The sequence below is a fragment of the Anopheles stephensi genome, unplaced genomic scaffold (genome assembly GCF_013141755.1).
Source record: "Anopheles stephensi strain Indian unplaced genomic scaffold, UCI_ANSTEP_V1.0 ucontig283, whole genome shotgun sequence".
Classification (NCBI taxonomy): domain Eukaryota; kingdom Metazoa; phylum Arthropoda; class Insecta; order Diptera; family Culicidae; genus Anopheles; species Anopheles stephensi.
In genome coordinates, this window is record NW_023405217.1 from 27,049 (window position 1) to 46,231 (window position 19,183).

Sequence of the window (19,183 nt, forward strand, 5' to 3'; positions counted from 1 at the left end):
ACAGGCGATACATACTCGGAAATGTGCACAAAGATGTCGTCACCGCCGGCATTCGGCGTGATGAAACCGTGGCCTTTGCTTCTGCTGAACGACTTCACCTTGCCCTCCTCGATCGGGTTACGCATCGCACGGTCAGATCTGTTGGAAAGGGAGAAATAGAGAAGAAGAAATCGTCAGTTTAAAAATCAAAAGTCTGGTGGACATTTTAAAATTTACAAAGGAAGAATAAAAGGTAAAGCTTATCCAAACACTACCTGTCGTTCTGTTCAATATTGACACAAAAGAACACAGGAAACGCGAGATCAGTCCTTTTTTCTTCTACGAACAAATGGTTTCTAGCGAAAGTACACACGGATGATGCAGTGGATGCGCGCCACTTCAAATACATCTCGCAAAAGCTTCTGTTTTTCCGCCTCCCAGGCAGCCGTCATAAACTTAAAACTTCATTAGGCGCAAGCAAAAACTACTCCATTCTTCTTGGCATGATTTGATTTGATGACGGTAAACTACTGCTAAAAGGGAAGCATCGTACCGGGCTTTTCGCCCAGCAAGTTTGATGGATATGCGTACAAGCAATCTGCATCCTTCCGCTCCCCTGCTTTAGGTAGAATTAAGTTTTCATAGCTTCTTGCAGAGTTGCAGCACACGGGAGCATGTGTATGTGGGAAAAGTTTTATTCCTGTCACCAGCATGCTCTCCGTCATCCAGTTGTGATGGAGACGCCCGGTGTTTTGTACGCGCGAGCGCATCTTCACTTCACTGCACTGCTGACGTGGCTTGCTGGCAATCTACCGTTGACGATATGCGACGGTGGCAATACCCGGTACCGCCAGTCACCGTGGGCAAACAATAATTATTGCTGAAAATTTTGTCACAATGTACAAACAGTTGCTGCCTTCGAAAATGGGACATCGTGGAATTTGGGCGACGCGAGGTGCTCTCATCGATGATTGAGCCAGTAATGCTGTTGTTATTTATTTATTATAACTTATCAAAACAGATGAAATTGAAGGAAGATTACATTTGAATCGAAAGGAGTCCTAATGGCGCAAGGAAATAAATGGCATTCCTGGCAAAATTGTGATTAAAATTAAAAGAGCTATTCAAGGCTGTTTCAACTTGGTTTGATGTTAACATCTTTATCTTTTTTATTTTTTTTGTTTGAATACTGTGAGCTTAGAGGTCTGGGACGGCTGAAGACATCTACAAATTATTCAGTATTTCTAGCAGACGCATCAACGCTATCTACGCCTCCTCAGTCGATGAAGACGGCTAAAAACGGCTTTATGGGTTTGGTCGCCAGGTGACCTTTTCATGACATGTCCACCGTACAGCTAAGAAGTCCCCCAAGGTCCTAAATTTTTTTACGCCCAGATAGACAATAGACTAATTGTATAGAAATGTAAAAATAAACATCATGCCGTCATTTTTGTTGTTATAAAGAAGGATTTAAGAGCAAATGGAAGCCACCGAGACACAAAACCTTAGAATTCTTACGTTGAATAGATTCTAGAAGAGTTGGTGAGTTGTAGGTCTTAAGTGGATAATAAACAGACTAAGCAGATCCTTGGGACTTGGAGCTGTGAAGAAGACCGACAGAAGCCGATCTTCTTAAACGCTGACTGTAGGGATCTAGGGCCCTTTCAGCACTTAGAAGACACTCCTCGAAGAGAGCATCATCTTTTTGTGTGAACCAGACCAAATTAAGGCATGCTCCTTGCTGCTGAATATATGGAAAGTGTTTCGAAAATTTTGGTTTATCAAGCGAAAGAATTCAAAAGCTAAAACTTAGAGCATCCTGATTATTGCCACTTGCTAACGTTACCTTTGTACAACCTTAAGACGTTCCATTTTATGCGCAAACAACTGTCGGCCCTTAAGAAACCTTCTCTTGAAGAAACGACTGTACAATGGCGCCGCAGACTACACTCCCCTTCCGCAGAATTCAACTAATTAAGCACAATAAAATGATGGCGCGCAATGCTTGTCGTATTTGGATGACAAACAACCAACACGTATCAAATTGCGACGAGCAACATGTTTGCTGAACAGTGGTAATTGATAGGTTTGTTTTTCTTTTTGTTGGAAGGAAGGAAGCCAAACATACCGAAACCAAAAAGACAGTTCGGAAATAAAAGCGATAACAGCAAAACGTTCTTCTATATCGATTTGGAGACGAACGCGTAAACATCTGCCATCAGTAGCGGTTGTCTAATTAGTGCCTAGCGTTGAGTTTTATCCATCAGCGTGTGACACTAACTGTGTGTGGCCTATTTGATGTACTATTCCGGGATCTTCTTTCAGGGAAGGTTCAGTATATTTACTGTTCAACTTTCCCCCACCATTTTATGTGTTGCACCGTTTACTCCTGCCTCTTAACTATAGGCAGTAAAGGGCTCTTAACCTCACGCTTGCCCGGCTTTAACAGCAATGATTGAAGTGCAGGAGCATAAGTGTTTTCCCCGAAATTATTTACACCAGGTTGATTTTACGCTATAATTCGCCTATATGAAAATGGAAATCGCTTAAAGCTTCTGGCACGATCAGCACAAAAGCTGTTCCCATTTAATGCTTCACCATTCAGCACACACAAGGGCCGCAGCAAAATATGGTCCCAAATATCCAACGTTGGTGGGAGGCGATTAGGCAGCGGACACACACACACACGCACACGTTCGCTAATTACGTTATCTGCTCATCGCGAAACAAACAAGATTTATAGCGGCACCCACGCAAGCACTCACCGAAAACAAGTCAGGCTCAGGTGAAAAGTTGGGCGATCGTTAGATGCGTTGCCACATCAATCAGTGCGATGGCAGGCAGGGGTGCCGTGATTAAGTTAGCATAATTTACAAACAGGAATATCATTTTGATTATGAGCGAGTTTTTCGGTTTCATGATTGCCCATGCCAGAGTGACAGTGCAGGAACGAGCGATTATAATGGTAACAAAACAGCATTTCCGACTGTGTTTTGTTGTTCTTTTATAGCGTCCTAAATACTGGTCACGATGGTCGAAGCTGGGACTGTATAGAACGTTTATAATCTCTAATACTCACATACGCTTCCGTCCAAAACTGACGACAACCCTGTTAGCCGCATTCGAAACAAAGATTATCCCTTATGTTGCCCTTCCAGGAGCCGTTACAATGACGAGCTCTATGAGATGTACGGTGAACTTACTATCGTGCAGAAAATTATACTTGCCAAACTCCGGAGGGCTTGTCACGTCATGAGAATGGCATCGGACGGCCTAGCCCTTAGAGTCTTTTAAGGCCGTCTTCATCAAGGCTCAAGTTCAGAAGTAATGATGAAGCCAGAAAGACCTGAAAATACTACCCAGCATCTTGAACTTTTTCAGGAGACCATGAAGTGACTATAGCACCTGATAAGTAAGTAAGCAAGAATGCAATTTCAGTGGCTTGAAAGTCGCTCTTCCTCTTCTTATTTCGCACTACAAACCTCAAGATCTAATTCTGTTCCAAAATCTAAAACCGTTCCATGTCTAATTCTGTTAAAGAAAACATAAAAACAACTATTACTAAAGTGCTTTCACTACAAGCAAAACGATCTCACCGATAAATTCCTCCAAATTCTACTCACTAAAACAACCCGTCCTTCTCGTTGCACTATAGCAATTTTAAGCGAGCAGCGTACAAAAAGCTAGGTGCAAGGTATTCGTGTAAACCTGCAAAGACAACAAGCTTCCTACCTACCGAACAGACGACAGTGTTTAAAATGATTTAAAAGGACGAAAGGAAGAAAGAAAAAAAACCTCACCGAACCTTGGTGTTCTCTTCCCGTGCACCAACTAGAGCGGGAAAGGTACACAACACGGGATTAGCGAAGTGCAAATCTCTCCATCTCTTCGTAAGAGCCAACCGGTGGTAGTCGAGTCCTGCGGATGCCGTGGAGCAGTACAAAAATTCATCCCTTTCAAAGTTGAGTGACTTTCTGACAAGCCTCATGAATGATGCATAACTTCTACATGCTGCACCTTTGTTGGGCACCTGCTCTGTTTGCATCTAGTTGACGTCGACGACGGGTCTTCCCACCCGAACAACTGGCCACTACACTAGCACTTGAGCAAACAGAGCAGATATGTACGGGGAAAGCGTATGTTTTATATGTTTTTGTTACTAAAAACTGATAAGAGGAATTAAAAATTCTCCGCTTAACAATGAATCTCAGCCTGGTACTGATTAATGCACCGATCCTCTGATGCTGGTTTTTTTTCCCCTAGCAAGCGCCTAGATATAAAATCGTTTTTTTCCAACCAACCTGTGCCAACGAGATTAGCAGCTCTTTCGTTTCGCTAGAGAAAAGCGAGTATGCGTGACAGGTGTTAAATGGATAACAAAGTGTCACTATTACTCGATACGTCTACGCTGTTTGCCGTTTCCCACCCGGATAAGAATTCCATTTTAACCGATCGTTCGTAAACACTTTCCATCGTTCCACGCCCTTAAAGTCAGCTGTGGGTTTGTAAGTGTATGCATCACCCTGCGTGTGGTTGCCCCATGGCTAGGATCATTGACTCTTTGCCGAGTGTCTTGCCGTCCCTAACACTCACACACACACACACACACAGCAATCTTCACTCGGTTGAAAGTATCCTTTCCTTCATAGTTCCAACCAGCACAAAGTGGAGCTGAAAGCATTCCTAGACGTTGCGAGCCATGCGAACAGGAGCACGGCATGGTTGTGTCTTGGTGCTTTTGAAACTGTGCAGCAAAGGCGACATTTTTCATCGTTTTCCAGCAAACAGGAAGCGTTTTGTTCCCTTTTTTTGTTTGGCTTCTCTCCATTGAAATACCATGAGCTGCTAGTTGGCGTACAACACACAGCAGCAGGAAGTATTTGCCACCTTTTTGCAACACCTTGATCGATGGTGCGACACAATAAACGGGAACATTCTTGCTATTACTTGCCGTCGCTACGTGTTTGTTTCATTATTTTAAACTTTGTTTGATCACTTGCTACCTGGAAATAAGCATCCGTAAAAAAAATAATTAAAGCTAAACTTAATAAGATAGTTTTTGAATTCAGTCCTGAATTTACTGGAGTTGAATTTTAGTGAAATAAACAAAAGTTCTGTGAAAACTATTTTTGAGACGATGTTTCACTTATTTGGGTGTTAAGGAGACGGTTTTAAATTTATTTTGCATACTTTCGGGCGTGGTTAATATATCGAGTTGAAGTCATACACGATTTTACATAATCTTTTACTAGCTAAATTTTTAAATTATTTTGCAGTGCTGAGAACATAGTCGAAAAATTAATTCTACTTTAAAATAATAAAAAAAAACCGTTGCTATTTACACTGAAAATAGAAGAAAATCAAAAAGTGTATACTTCCAGGTGTCTGCACTAAATCGAGTTGAACTTATAAATTTCTGCATCCATTATGCTCCTTCTTAAGGAAAACTATTGATCTTTTACGCATAGCATTAATCATTTTAAAGTTTTTATTTGTTTCCTGGTTCCCTGGTATGCTGTTGAAAGTAAGACTTGAAAAATTAATTGCATACTTTTAGGCTTGAAGTACATGTAACAAACAAAGATGGATTTTTGCTATTTAAAATATTGAAGGAATAAAATTTTCACCTCAATTTCTTATATTGAGAGCTTAACAACAACAAAAGGTAAAGGTTTATTTGTTTCCTAGCGCCCCTCAGACGCTAAAATGAAGATTTCAAAATATAAATTGCATACTTCCAGGCGCACGAATTTGAGCCGCAAGAAAAAACTCAATTATTGATTATTATACATTACAAATGCGGGTTTTAATTCTATGTTTATTTTTCCAGTCACCCACCAGCCAGCTTTTATCGTTCGCACGAATGTAGGGCAAAACCCACAGTCAAGTTCAATCAATTTCTGCACATCCACTTGGAATGGTTTTGAAAGCTTTTAAAAGCTTCGAATCAATATTTCAGACGAACTATCATTCCCCGCTCGAAGATCAGCATACCCACCCCGACACGTTGTCCTTTGAGGCTCTCTCTCTCCCTTGGCTGACACCTCTACCTTTGCCACCTATCCTTGCAGCATTAGGAGCAATTTGTCGATAATATGCTGCTGCTCTATTGCGCAAAATTATGATAGCCGGCGGCTGGTTTTGCGCAACCCCGGGCTGTATTGATATCCAAGCTCCATTTGCTTTGCACAAGAAGGAAGTGGGGCGTGCTTTCGGGGAGCAAAATTCTTGAAGTGCACCCGTTTTGCATTTTGCAGCAAAGCGCACGGTCGGTCAAGTGTGAACACAAACGACGACAATTCGCCCGGGACACGGTGGTCTCGGGAAACGTGATTGTACAGGCATGCACAGTGTCTCTTGCTGGCACGAAAAACCATACGAAAGGAAGGCTGTGTGTGTGTGGCTGTGCGAATCATGAATAATAAACCCTGCAGTGGGCATACTATGCCCAGTAGGTATGCTGCTCTATGTCAGTGGCATTATCTCGTACTGCAGGACACCCTGCAAATATCTCACCCTTAAGTGCAGAACACATACAGTTTATGTTTTGTTTTGTTTCAACATTCAAAGCCAATTCAACCAATGCACGGAGCCATGTGATGCCGATGCAGCAAGAAAAACACCTAAAGCCAGGTCATAAACACTCACATTCACTCCGAAAGGACTGAGAACTGTTGAGAAAAAAAAAACAAAAAAGCCTGGGTCTCTGCTACACACAACTAACGAAGGACTTTTGTGTAGCAAAAATCTAATTCCCTCCCCCGACAGGACACGGTTCCAAGGGGCTTCCGGAGAACTCGGGTTAACAGTATGGCTGTTCGCAACACTAATTAACACGCCATTTTGGTGAAATATTAACCCTCCACCCCAATCACGTTCCGCCGTCGAACGGGTGGCACTACTGCGAAAAAGGCGGGCGGCTAAGGGCAAACGATGGAAGCCTTTCGGTTGCCATACTTTCGCTGGCAGTCGTGCCGTCGTATCGGGAGTAAATTAATTACACTTCACGACCGAGGACGCTTGAGCGAAACCTATTGAATATGCAAATTTATGCTGAGTTATCATCCGGCGGATGTACGCCGGTGTAATATGACCGGAATGCGTTATGAGTGTATGTGTGTACTCGGGTGGGGGGAAATATCAGTCAGTAACTAACACTAACGGAGCGATGCTTTTTTTTAAATTTCGTTTTTCGGTAGATGAAAGGCTATACAACAGGCTATTTTGTGTCTAAAAATGCCATATTTCCAACCACGAAGGAACTAAGCAAAGGAAGGGTGTGTAATGTCAGGGCATGTCATGAATTTAGAAAAGGCTTAGCAATTTGTTGCGTTTCAGACGTTTGCATTGCATACATTAAGGAGGTTTTTTGTTTTGGGATGGAGTTCAACATTTTCAGTAGATGGATTGCCGCCATAGGGTTGACCAGTAAAAGTCAAATTATTTTCACTGAAATATTTATAGTTTTTTTTTTAATATTCATTCAGCGCACATTGCATTATGACAGTTCAAAGTTAGGTTATATAATATATTAATATTAATACCTAATTATATAATATTAGGTTATAAAAAGGTACATATTCTTTTGCTAGTTCCATCTAGTAGATACTGTGAGCTAAGGAGTGGTCTAATGGCATTGGCTAGAGCGGCGTCGGTCTTCTCACGGCAGGGATATCGTATCCCGTCCGAACCGTCTGTAAGTAAGCAGCGCTGACTATTCAGCTACGGGTAAAACTAAATCATAGGAAGCCAGAAATGGCAGGCCGAGACATTTGAAAGTTGTAGTGCCAAGGAAAAATGGCCGAGGATAGAGCCAGTGTTCACACGGCAGGTACGGTAGTCGGGTCCCGCCTGGACTGTCTCCAAGTACGTAGCACTTTATATTCAGCAACGAGTAAAACTTAGTCATAGGAAGCCAAAAATGGTAGGCCGAGACCGCTTGAGATTGATGAGCCAAATAGGACTATGAACAATATGATGATAATTAGTTTTGTTAACACTTTATCGAGTCATAATTCAAAAATGTGTTATAAGTGTTTTAAGGCGAGTATGATTAATTCTTCTTCTTCTTTCTTGGTATATCGACCTCTTAGGTCATGCCTGCTATTTTTGGCTTACTAGACTTATTGTTACCGCATAGTTGTAAAGTCAGTTCTCTCTATGCGGGAACAGCCCAGATGTGACTTAAACCCCGGTCCTGCCGTGTGAAGACCGACGTCGCTGTCACATCTAGCACCGATCGCCCCTCACTCAGTATGATTAAACTCACTCTTAATTAGTGTTACGAAGAGTACAATCTCAAATGAATCATATAAACTGTTCCTGGAAATTCACTTCAATTTTTTAACTAGAAAGTCTTTGATATAATATCAGCCCCACTAAAGTAAGCCCATACAAAAATATCTCAAGAATAACTAGTGAGTTAACAAATTTAATTCGAAAAACATTTATGCAATAGTTTCTAGAAATGATAATAACTTTCCCGATCTTCGACCACATGAAAGCACATAAAAAAACGCTAAAATCAACAGGTTACTTTCCATCTAGCCCACGCCAGATATAAATACAGCCACACGCTAAACGTCGGATAAGCGCTACTAAGTTATAGATTAAAATCCAATTTTCGACCACAGTGTGCGAATCCCGATAAGCTTCGCTGACAACAAGTCATACCCCATACAGCCCACCCTGGACACAATCTTTATGATCCTCTATCCCTGCGCATCGATTCCGAAAGCCCCCCCTGCCCCAATCGCAGCTAGTCCAGTCCAGATGGATCGATTTCCGAATGCAGTTGGCATTGGGACGCCGTACGAAGCGAACGCGTTTTTCTTCCGAGAGTGAGTGAAGAGATGATGGCAGGGTCGGGTACATTGACGCTGATAGTGGCAACGGCGGCTGTCTTGCTTGCTGTTGGAGGGCTGGCTGTTGAAGGAGCCCGCTTCAAGGGAACGATCGATTGGAGCCGTGTGAGACCTTTGAATGAATTTCCTCACATTGCGGCACGCGTGAGCCAGCTGAAGCAAGCACCGCTACGGGATGGTGGATTCAAAGGACCTTCGGCGCGCATCGTTGGTGGATCGATTGCTACTGCTGGACAGATCCCTTACCAGGTAATGTGATGGTGGACGTTCAACTCTATTGCTCGGGAGATGTTAATCCAGATCTCCGGATATTTCAGGTTGCCGTACTCTCCGACTTAGAATCGGGACAGGCCCTGTGCGGAGGTGTCCTGCTGTCCAGCAACTACGTCCTAACGGCCGGTGTCTGTGTCGAGAATACGTCCGGTGGTGTGATCGTGCTCGGTGCACTCAATCTGCAGAACGAGGCAGAAGCGGGCCAGGTCCGGGTCACGTACGCTGCCGGTGACGTTCGGCTGCACGAAGAATTCTTGGGTGTAATCTTCCGCAACAATATCGCCGTCATTCGGTTGTCCGAGTCGGTTACGTTCAGTGATCGCATTCAACCGGTGCGCATACCGGCAGCTACCGACAGCCGTACCTTTGCCGGTATGTTGGCGACGGTGAGCGGGTTCGGCCGTACGTCTGACTCGAGCACCTCCTTCTCGGATGTGCTGCGGTACGTGCGCAATCCCATCATGACCAATGCCGACTGTCACGATACGGCCTGGGGTGGACTGATCGATGGACAGAAGATGTGCCTGCACTACATGGAAGCTCGTGCCCCGTGCGATGGGGATGTCGGTGGCCCGATGACGGTGGTTGATGGTGGCAGTACGCTGCTGGTTGGACTGTACTCGTTCGGGTCGGTGTTGGGTTGTGAAAGTGATTGGCCAGCAGTGTTCGTGCGGCTTACCTTCTACCGTCAGTGGATCGTCGCCAACACGGATGTGTAAAGAGTGCGGGCGATGTAAAGACGTCCCTATCGTCCCACGTTAAGGCTCCGTGTTGCACCACTCTGTGGGCATGTGGTGTAGGAAGTTGGTGCGAAGGTTACCGAAAGGTTTTACTACCGTCGAGCGGTGGAAGCGTCAATTAAGTCACCGGCAATAAACCAAAACACCCGGTCAGAGGCAAGCTGAACAATCATCGTGGCTATAAACAACGGTAAGCGCGGACCTGATAAGATAGAACGTATTCGAGATGAAATAAACTAACGAGTTGATCGCCAACACCTGTGTGAGTTGGTATTTTGATTTTAATCTTTAAATTTCATAACATTGTTTAAATATTCGGTCAGAGTAGAGCGGTGAGGGTGACGGACGTTTGGCAGTTGTATCAATTGATTTCCCCTCTATCTCCAGAGGGCTTGGCCTGCCATATCTGACTGCCTTGAATTGATGGTATCCTTTAGATTAGTATAGCCAGTATATCCTGCCTACGGGGTGATGGTCTGATCCGGTATAATTACACAAAGTCTATCACAACTTGATACACATGCTATAAGAGACAGAAGTTCTTCAACAACACAACTCAGGGGTCAACTCTAAGATGGCTCAGACAGCTTTGGAGACAATGGCATAAGGTTGCCTTAGACATCTTTGTTCTGATGCTGCCCCATATCAATAGAAGCTAAGCAAAGTCAGGTATTTTACAGCTAATATAACTTCAGCGAGGTAACCGTAGCTCTTGAACCAATCGTATGATTGAGATGTATCCTGGCCACGGCACCAAAAATGAATCAGCATTCCCGACATCATTCTCTAACATCTGGTTAAATGTAAGAGTTCCGATACGTAGTAGAGAAAAAGTGTAAATCACCATCATACACACTCCGTCAATCCATCAACTCTGTCGTCCCCACGCAATTCATTCATATCCACTCTACCGGCAAAAACACACTTATAATATACACGCCGTACGTTTTCATCCCGTTCCGGTTTTGTCGGGGAATAAACCCCAATTTTGTTGCTCCTTACACTGAACACTGATTTTGCCGGCGGTGCTTAAGGGAAGACGCCATATTTCCCCACCGCGTTTCGAGTCCTGGATAGCTGATATTCGTAAGCATTGCTTCTACTTTCGTGGTCGGGAAGAAAAAAGCAAGGAAAAATCTCGTAGCTATACATCGAGCTTAAAAGACATGAGAGGTAAATTGAGCCACCAACCAGATGTGGTTATGTGGCTTGCTTCTTCGTTGACGGTTCCGTGATAGACAGTCAGTCTCATCTAATCTTATATGACACACCGAACGGTACGAGCGATTTATCCTTCATACTTCATCGAAAAAAAAGGTCAACTTTATCTACTCAATACGTAAGCGTATGGGGCCTGGCTTTTGTGCTATAGTCCTGGCTGCTGAACCAACTGCTGACGATAAGCAACCGAGATTTGTTCTGGACGAGCGCAGTTCCGGAGGTCCAGTTCCGGAGGGCACAGCTTAGCTTGCAACCTCGATTGGGTGCGTGTGCGTTGGTGTGTTTTTCCTTGGCAAACATTATACCCGGCCCAGCAAAGCGACATTCGCACCGCGAGCCACCCGCCCAAGACGCAGACCGAGTGATTCTTCTTAAAGATGGTGTGTCTGGAGTTGGAAGATGAAAATGGAAGGACAATTTCCAAAAAAAAAAAACAGATATCATCAAAACGAACAACGGTTCGGGATCCTTTTATGGGAATTTAAGGACCCTCTTCTGAGCCGGGCCGTCTGTCTGTCTACCGGAGCAGAAGCGTGTGTAGCGCGCGCAATGATTTCTATCATATTTACTCTTGTTTTGATGGAGGTTTTCTGAACTCGCCCGCTTCTCGAAGTCGTGGCCGTCCGTTCTCCTTTACACTGGTTTCGGTGGGCAACAGCAAAGTGGTTAGATGGCTAAATAAATGGCGAAGGTGTAACACTGTAGTCCAAAACAAAAAAGAGACAAAAAAAACGCCTTCACGCTACCGGGGGAGCTAAATTTGATTTGATAAAACCACATTACACGAGCGAGGATTTGCGATTCGACAGAAAGTGTGTACACTCACACCGGTCGCTTTTCCGGTAAAAACGGATGATGAATTTTTGATGATCACAAAGTATAAAAGAGGCGGCCAGCAAATACCAGTCGGCAAATGGAAAAGAACTTAAACGTGACGGCCCCCTTCCATCCATTGGAAACAACACGATTTGATGAAGATGTATTATAAATTCGATCAAATAATTGAGCCCCCCATTTTCCGGCAGAATTGGGATGGCAGCATGCATGGAAAGCCTTTCAACGACGTCAAACCAGACAGCGAGGGCGAAAACTGTTCGGAGCAAATGAGGCTTTCGCATTAATAATTCAACTTTCAACCGATTTTATTAATAGCACGCCGCAAGCGCTTTTTTTTTTTTGAAAGGAAAATTACACAAACACTGCTGGGCCGATCGTTAAAATCGAGCACGATATACAACAACCCCAATTGACACTCATTGGAAAAACGCTAAGTGATGGGGAGCGATTTTTCCCGTTCTCCCTTACAAGACACCTTTAGACAGCGGTTTGGAAGTTCTTTTTTTGCATTGGATGTTTAGGTTGTGCTTGAGGGTTTGTTCGAGAGGTTATTTGGTTATTCATGGTCGTGTTTGTTTTTCCTGCTCGCAAACTGCTGCACAATGCTGCTGCTCACCGTCTGATGGATTTACATTTTTCACGATGATGTTTATTCAAACATCATTCTTCCACGTCCATAATCTGTGGTCTCAGAAACCGTGTTTGTCTTCGTACCGCCGTTGCCAAACATTTTCTTTTGGTACACAAGTATTCATCTTATTTTTGTGTGTGATGCTTTTATCCTCACACCTGCTCCGAGAATAGAAGGCGCAGACCAGTCCAGTTTCGACCTACGAACGGACGTTAGTCGAATCCAATGTAAAAGGGAACATTTTAGCGTTTATCAGAGAATGACATAAGTATGCCCTAGGATCGAGAAAACCAGGGGGAAAATAAAATGCTAAAGGAGTCAGCTTCTAAAAAAGCGAGACTGGCATAAAATCTTATTGGAATGATCTATCCATAATACGCAAGAAATTGATCACATCAAAATCAGGCTCTACAATCATGCTCTGCTGCCACAATCTTCCATACGGTTGTCTGCCGGTCCATACGCTTGGTCATTCTAGCGGACAACGCCATCACTCTATCTCAATTTTAACCTGCAACGCCTCCTCTGTCGATGTGGACGGCCTAAACCTTTGAGAGCTGGATCGTTCGGTCTCATTTTCATGACGTGACCAACCCGCCGGAGCCTCGCGAGACTCGATGGCCGAGGCGATAACGGCGTCGTTTCTGAAACAGCAGGACCGAGGAGCACATCCTAACCGGACTATTCCCACAGAGCTCGAACTGACTATTACAACTATGTGCTATTAAAAAGTCTAGTAAGCCATTAGATAGCCGATATGACCAATGAGGGGCGACCTGATGGTAGACGCGTCAATGGCATTGGTCTTCATACGACAGGACCGGGGTTCAACACCCATCCGGATCCGTTCCATCGTAATGGGGACTGACCTACTACTGAACTACGTGGTGACATTATGTCTGGCCAGAAATGGCAGGCATGGCCTTAAGGAGTCGTTTGGCCGCGAATAGGAGAGAAATAGAGAGACCTGTGAGATAGTTAGGCCAAGAAAAGAGAGAGAGTCGTTAGGCCTAGCAAAGAAAAAGTTGGTGAGGTGAGGAACAGCATACAAGCGGTTCCTCCAATATTCTTCCAGCACTCTTGCGCATAGCTCACCATTTATATCTGGATTTGGATTGACTAAAAGAAGATAGTCCCCAAAGTTTCCACCTTTGTGTCATGGATTTAATTAAGTCAAGGCAGAGAGAAATATGGTAGCCTAATATCTCCTGAGCTTATAGTGCCTAAGAATATAAGGAAGATATTTCCCAAGCAGTTGCACAACTAGATAACACCACTGTACACATTTTGTATTGTCCGTGCCGAAAGATGTTGGTGTAGGAAGGTTTCTTCACAAGAATAGGTTCCAAGACTTATCCATATAAACTATCCCCTACCTGTATGCCCTATTCCATTGTATGATTGCAAGTTGCACAACGAGCTTCCAATATCCCGTTCACCATTTGCAATATTTCCCGGAGTATTTCAAAAGTTCCATTAAATCGATTGTACCTATTAGGCATTAAATCTACTGAAGGTATTCAACGTAAGAAAATGAGTTCCTTTCCTCATTAGACAATTTAGATTTCATGATTCAAATTCAGCTGCTCATAAGACTCTTAGAAAAGTGCGGATCTCTAAATACAGTGCATTCCACCCATTGTGGAGTTCCTTCAGCAGACACCTTGTCAAAGATGCCTATTCTAATGTGAGCGACCACCAACCACCTTCTCAATGACACTCATCTCAACCATCTGTCACAAAACTGAAACCTGACATAAAAGAGTAAATTTTCCATCAAACGACTGGCCTCGATCCACCAAGGTGCAATGATATAAACGCTTAAGCAAGACGGACAACACAAAACCATTCGCCTCAACCATACGAAAAACAGCCGATGTGCTGTTTATGAAGACATAAATTTATAATTTCATACAGCATGTCGTTTCCATTTGATGGACACATACACAGCCGGCCGGCCAACGGAGGAAAAACAAACGAGACTCCAGACAAAATTCAATATCCTCTACGGCCACGCTTATTTGTACCCCGTGGGGGTTCGATACCGGAAACGGAAACGGGCAAAGTTGACAGGCTCGGAACAAACCGAACAAAAAACAACACTAGACAAATACAAAACAACCATACCGCACACACACCGCAGAGTAGAAGCGAACGCGAGCGAAACATGACCACCGGTAGAAAGCATTCCTCCAGAGCAAACGAGCGTTCGATCGATTGGTGTAAGAACTCCATCGGAACGTGTGAAATATTTCCACACCTGCTCACCGACACCGACGGAGCGGAATGCTGAGCGTGCTGCTGCTGCTGTATCTTACCTTCTCGACCGTGAAGTTTTCCTCGCGATACCGTGCTGTGGCGCGCGGAAATAAAAACTACCAGCCCAAAGCAAGCTCTCCATTGGTACTCGAAAACCAATCGTTATAGATAAAAATAGATTCCTATTAGATCGGACACCGCTCCTGTGCCGGATCCTACCACCACCAGCTACCGACGAGCGCTGTGCCAATACGGTGTTATCCAACACGCTGCCAATACGGTTCGCTGGACCCGCTGGCAGACACAGACAGCTAATAAACTGGCCCCCGGTTCGAGGCCAGGTTCCAATCTCTTCGCAAACCAATTCCTCTTGGCACTGGGCTTTATTAGGAAGGGATTGTGAGGCTAGCAAAAGAAAGTTTTGATTGTTTTTTTTTCTGTGATCTATTTATCCTGTGCCCAGCGTGACCGATAGGCGGAAATTCCAGGAAATGCAATTAAATTTAACATCAGCCAATCGGAGTAGGACACGCTTAAAGTTCACCGAGTTGGACACCATTTTCCAGATCATTAAAATACAACGAAGTAACGTTCGTTAATCCCATGCTCGATTGACCAATGCAGGCTTAAATGTCAACCCGGACCGGAAGGCATCTTTACGATGCATTGTTAGGAAGTGATGGAAAATACTGGATAAGCTATGATAATCCAAGGGATAGGAGGCTTTAAAGAGCTTCTAGAAAAGGACTAAACCTAAAGGAGTAACCCAAAAAAAAAAGGAATATTAATAAGGATTAGCTACTGGTGTTCCACATTTGGTGGGATCAGCAAAATGTTGTTTACTATGAGCCGTGCAAAGTGTGCACTGTTTTATACAGTGCCTGACATAACTTTACCTACACTTGTTTAATGAAATTGTTACCAAACAGCGTGACACTGTTTGCTGATTAAAATACGCAGCAAAACTCAACGACAAAGGACATTAACCGTCTAGCCACATCGTAATTGAATCTGAACTGTTTACCCAACCCAACGTCATTGAATCGATCAGCCTGGAAACTCTAACAAAAACAAATCGACACCTTGTATCAACCGATGCAAAATTAAATCTCCTTCTTCCTACAATACTGGCACAATATCCTGACACACCCTTAACTTCCCTTCTGCGAGGTTTCTTACTCAATAAAAAAAAACCCTTCCCGTGTTTGAACGTTATCAGCCAAAAGGGTTGCTTTCAATTGAGCCATGCGTCAAAAACACACTTACAAAACGTACGACGGCAAACGATAAACACGAGAAGCACACATTTGATTGAATTCGATTTTGACAGCTTTCCCGAACCCACATCGCTGTCTTTCCTTTTTCACAAACCCCTCTCTCTCTCTCTCAGCCAAAGAAACGAAAGGATACGGCGAAATACGGATAGAGGATTTATCGGAAGGAGTCAGCCGTAGGTTCAATTGCTGAAACCCTCAATCCATTCATCCGCAAAATCCCGAACCCAACCGACAATAATAGCGTCAAGTGACACTCTATCAATGGGGTCTCTTAATCACACTCCATCTTACGAGGGGAAACGTTTCTCGGACCGTTTCTCAGAATGAATGAAACATCCAGCCCAGTACGGTCGGAAATGATGTCGAGACGCCGGAAGTTGTAGTACAAAGTTGGACAATTTCGGTTAGAAAAATGAAATTGACAATAAATATCAAATTTTATTTTTAGAAAGCGATAAAGTGTAATATTGTACATAAAACAAAGAACGAGTTGGCACACACACACACATTCCGCTGGATTAAATCATCAACCACCCAGTGATGGAATAGGCAGAACCGCTATCGAAACCGAGCAGATGACCGGAATCAATCAAATTTCGTCTCAAAATGATTTCGTGCGCAAAAAGTGCTTCCAATTTTCGAAGGGCACAAGTTTTGATGGACACCTCGCTCGTTGCTTGCTTGAGTGATTTGTCCATAATAAATGTAAACATTGACTTTTAAATAACTTCCCGCAACTGCATTCGATTATGTGGAGTATCGATCGAACTTGAAGATGGGCAAAAAAAAAAACGTGACCGAGGGAATCGCATTGAAAATGTAGCATCGAATGACATTTTTCAATCAGCAGAAACCCAAACTTGCTGTACGTGGAGTGGGTTAAAGAATCGGTGATGATGTCAATATCATATCAATTTGATGTTTTTCTTCATATTTAAGTATATTTTGAATAATTTTCTACAATTTTTCAAAAGGAAAAACTCAGGCAAAGATAAGATTTTGTTTAAAGAGCTCACAGACTGTTTTTTCTCACTATACTTTAATCATGTTGACAAATTGCATACTTTTAGGCGTTTAACTGTGGGCTTTGCTTTATGTTGAATTTAAACGAAAAAAAAGCGGCATTTGGTAGCTAAAATGTATATTTTTCTCTGCTAAATCATGAATGAAATTGAATAAAATCAAATGAAACCTGCTCACAAGAAACGTTCTTAATTTTATTAAGGATGTGGAGACGCCCAGTCTTTTCTGAAACAATTTGTATTCGTCAAATCACTTCCAACGAGCTCGTTGTACTTATTCCATTAAAAAAAACGCCACACAAAAAAAATCCAGCACGCCAAGGACAACAACAAAGTCTCAGGAAGTCTCAGGATAGGATCTGAGAAGGAGCCAATAATCATAACGCCAAACAAAAAAAAAACTTGTTGAAAAAACCAAAAAACGGTGATGGGTAAGATGAGGAAAGTCTAGCGTGTATAACCCGCTAGGAAGTAAAAAAAAACCTGCCTCAATTGCTGTCTGAAATTTCACTTGCATCAAACAAGGCACGGCGACAGCGAAAGCATAATAACCTCCAAACGTCGCTCTATCCATCTATATCTATCAGCGATGTTGTTGGTGACGAACGAGAAAATGGTAAATCATTGCCATCAATTGCGGCGGCTAGAAACCCATCTGCATCACACCGACGAAAAGCCACGCAAGTTTGTTTTCATCGTGGCGCCGTGCGTCATCCACAGTGAACAGCGCAGTCGGGAAACAACGGCAATCGGGAAAATTACACCACCCTCCTACCACCATGACGAACGCAGCAAGCAACTCAACCATCCCCTCTAAATAAAGCCTTTTCTTGACTTTGTTTTTAGCAATCCGACACAAGGAAGCCCGTCAAATGCGACAATAATGGGAGGGAAGGGGCTAAACAGAAAATGGCTGTACGCAATTTCACGCCGTCTCTTTAGTCGACGGTGGTTTTGTTTTCCTTCTCTCTGAAAGGAATAAGTTCAAAGTGAGATACACTTGGATACACTTAAAATTCAAATCAGCGCCATCCGAACTGGGTATCAATAGTGCGCTAATAGGTAACCGGCCGGCTCGAAAGGGAGGCACGGTGAATTTAGGCACCTTTAAAGGGGTTTTCCAATAATTTCGCAAGAAAAACAGTATTTTCGGTAACTGCAGCACATGGTGAGACCAATGACGGCGTTCGTTTCAGAAAGCTCTGAAAATGTTACTTCAGATGATGTCAAAAAAGTGGCTGAGACGACAATGGCACCGGTCTTCATACTGCTGGACCGAGGTTCAAATCCTATCCGGATCGTTCCCCCGTAGTGAAAAGTAACTGTTCAATTACGAGGTATCATTAAGTCTAGTAAGCCAGTAATGGAAGGCATGACCTAGGAGGTCGTTAGGCCAAGAAGAGAGAGAGAGAGAGAGAGAGAGAGAGAGAGAGAGAGACAAAAGCCTAATTCTCAATGACCGGACCGGCCGTAGAGTTGACACTAGTCTTCTTCGGTTTATAGTTGATAATCTTGCTACGGATAGTATCAAGTCAAGAAAGCCAGTGATGATAGGCCTAGAACACCTCAGGTTATTTTTAAATGCCTGTTGTGTACTTCTGTGGGAAATTATATGATGCAATTATGATATCATCTGCCATCGTTGCAACAAATTAAAATAAGTGGCTACTGAAATCAGCTGACGCTTTTGTGTTATCATGTGGAACATTAATCTTGATAATCTTGTGAAATCTTCCGTGCTCCGATTGTGATATCATCTGCGAAATTTACTCTAAATGTCACAACTTCCCGAACTCAACTAATGCTGTAGTTTCCTAAGCTGATTTTATTCTCGTAAAATCATCTAAAAAACCCTGTAATTGTGAAGCTTTTCTTAACAACTAAAAAAAGACTCCATCTCCACTGACGACCCCTCTCGCCGTAGCTACTACTGCTACTCCCAGCGTAGGCCTAAGTACCTGGTTAATCGCATAGACTTGTACCACCCAAGGGAAGTGCTTTTCATCCCGAGAGTCTCGAGAGGCCAAGATACGATCGAGTCTCGCGCCAATCGGATTCCGCCTCAAGAGCTTAATGCGCC

The 19,183-nt window shown here is 43.4% G+C and overlaps 2 protein-coding genes across 4 annotated transcripts in view; one reads left to right on the forward strand and one right to left on the reverse strand.

Moving 5' to 3' along the window:
- The window catches only part of LOC118516381 (cold shock domain-containing protein CG9705-like), a 37,185-nt gene that overhangs the window by 4,211 nt on the left and 13,791 nt on the right, over window positions 1–19,183 (reverse strand). For all 3 annotated transcript variants that reach the window (XM_036062234.1, XM_036062235.1, XM_036062233.1), the window contains one exon: window positions 16–138. In XM_036062234.1, the coding sequence (XP_035918127.1) occupies window positions 16–138 (123 nt within the window). The remainder of the gene's footprint in view (window positions 1–15; window positions 139–19,183) is intronic.
- On the forward strand, window positions 8,758–10,111 carry LOC118516380 (brachyurin-like). Its single transcript, XM_036062232.1, has 2 exons — window positions 8,758–9,092; window positions 9,161–10,111. The coding sequence occupies exons 1-2, from the start codon at window positions 8,832–8,834 to the stop codon at window positions 9,833–9,835; spliced, it is 936 nt and encodes a 311-aa protein (XP_035918125.1). The 5' UTR covers window positions 8,758–8,831; the 3' UTR covers window positions 9,836–10,111.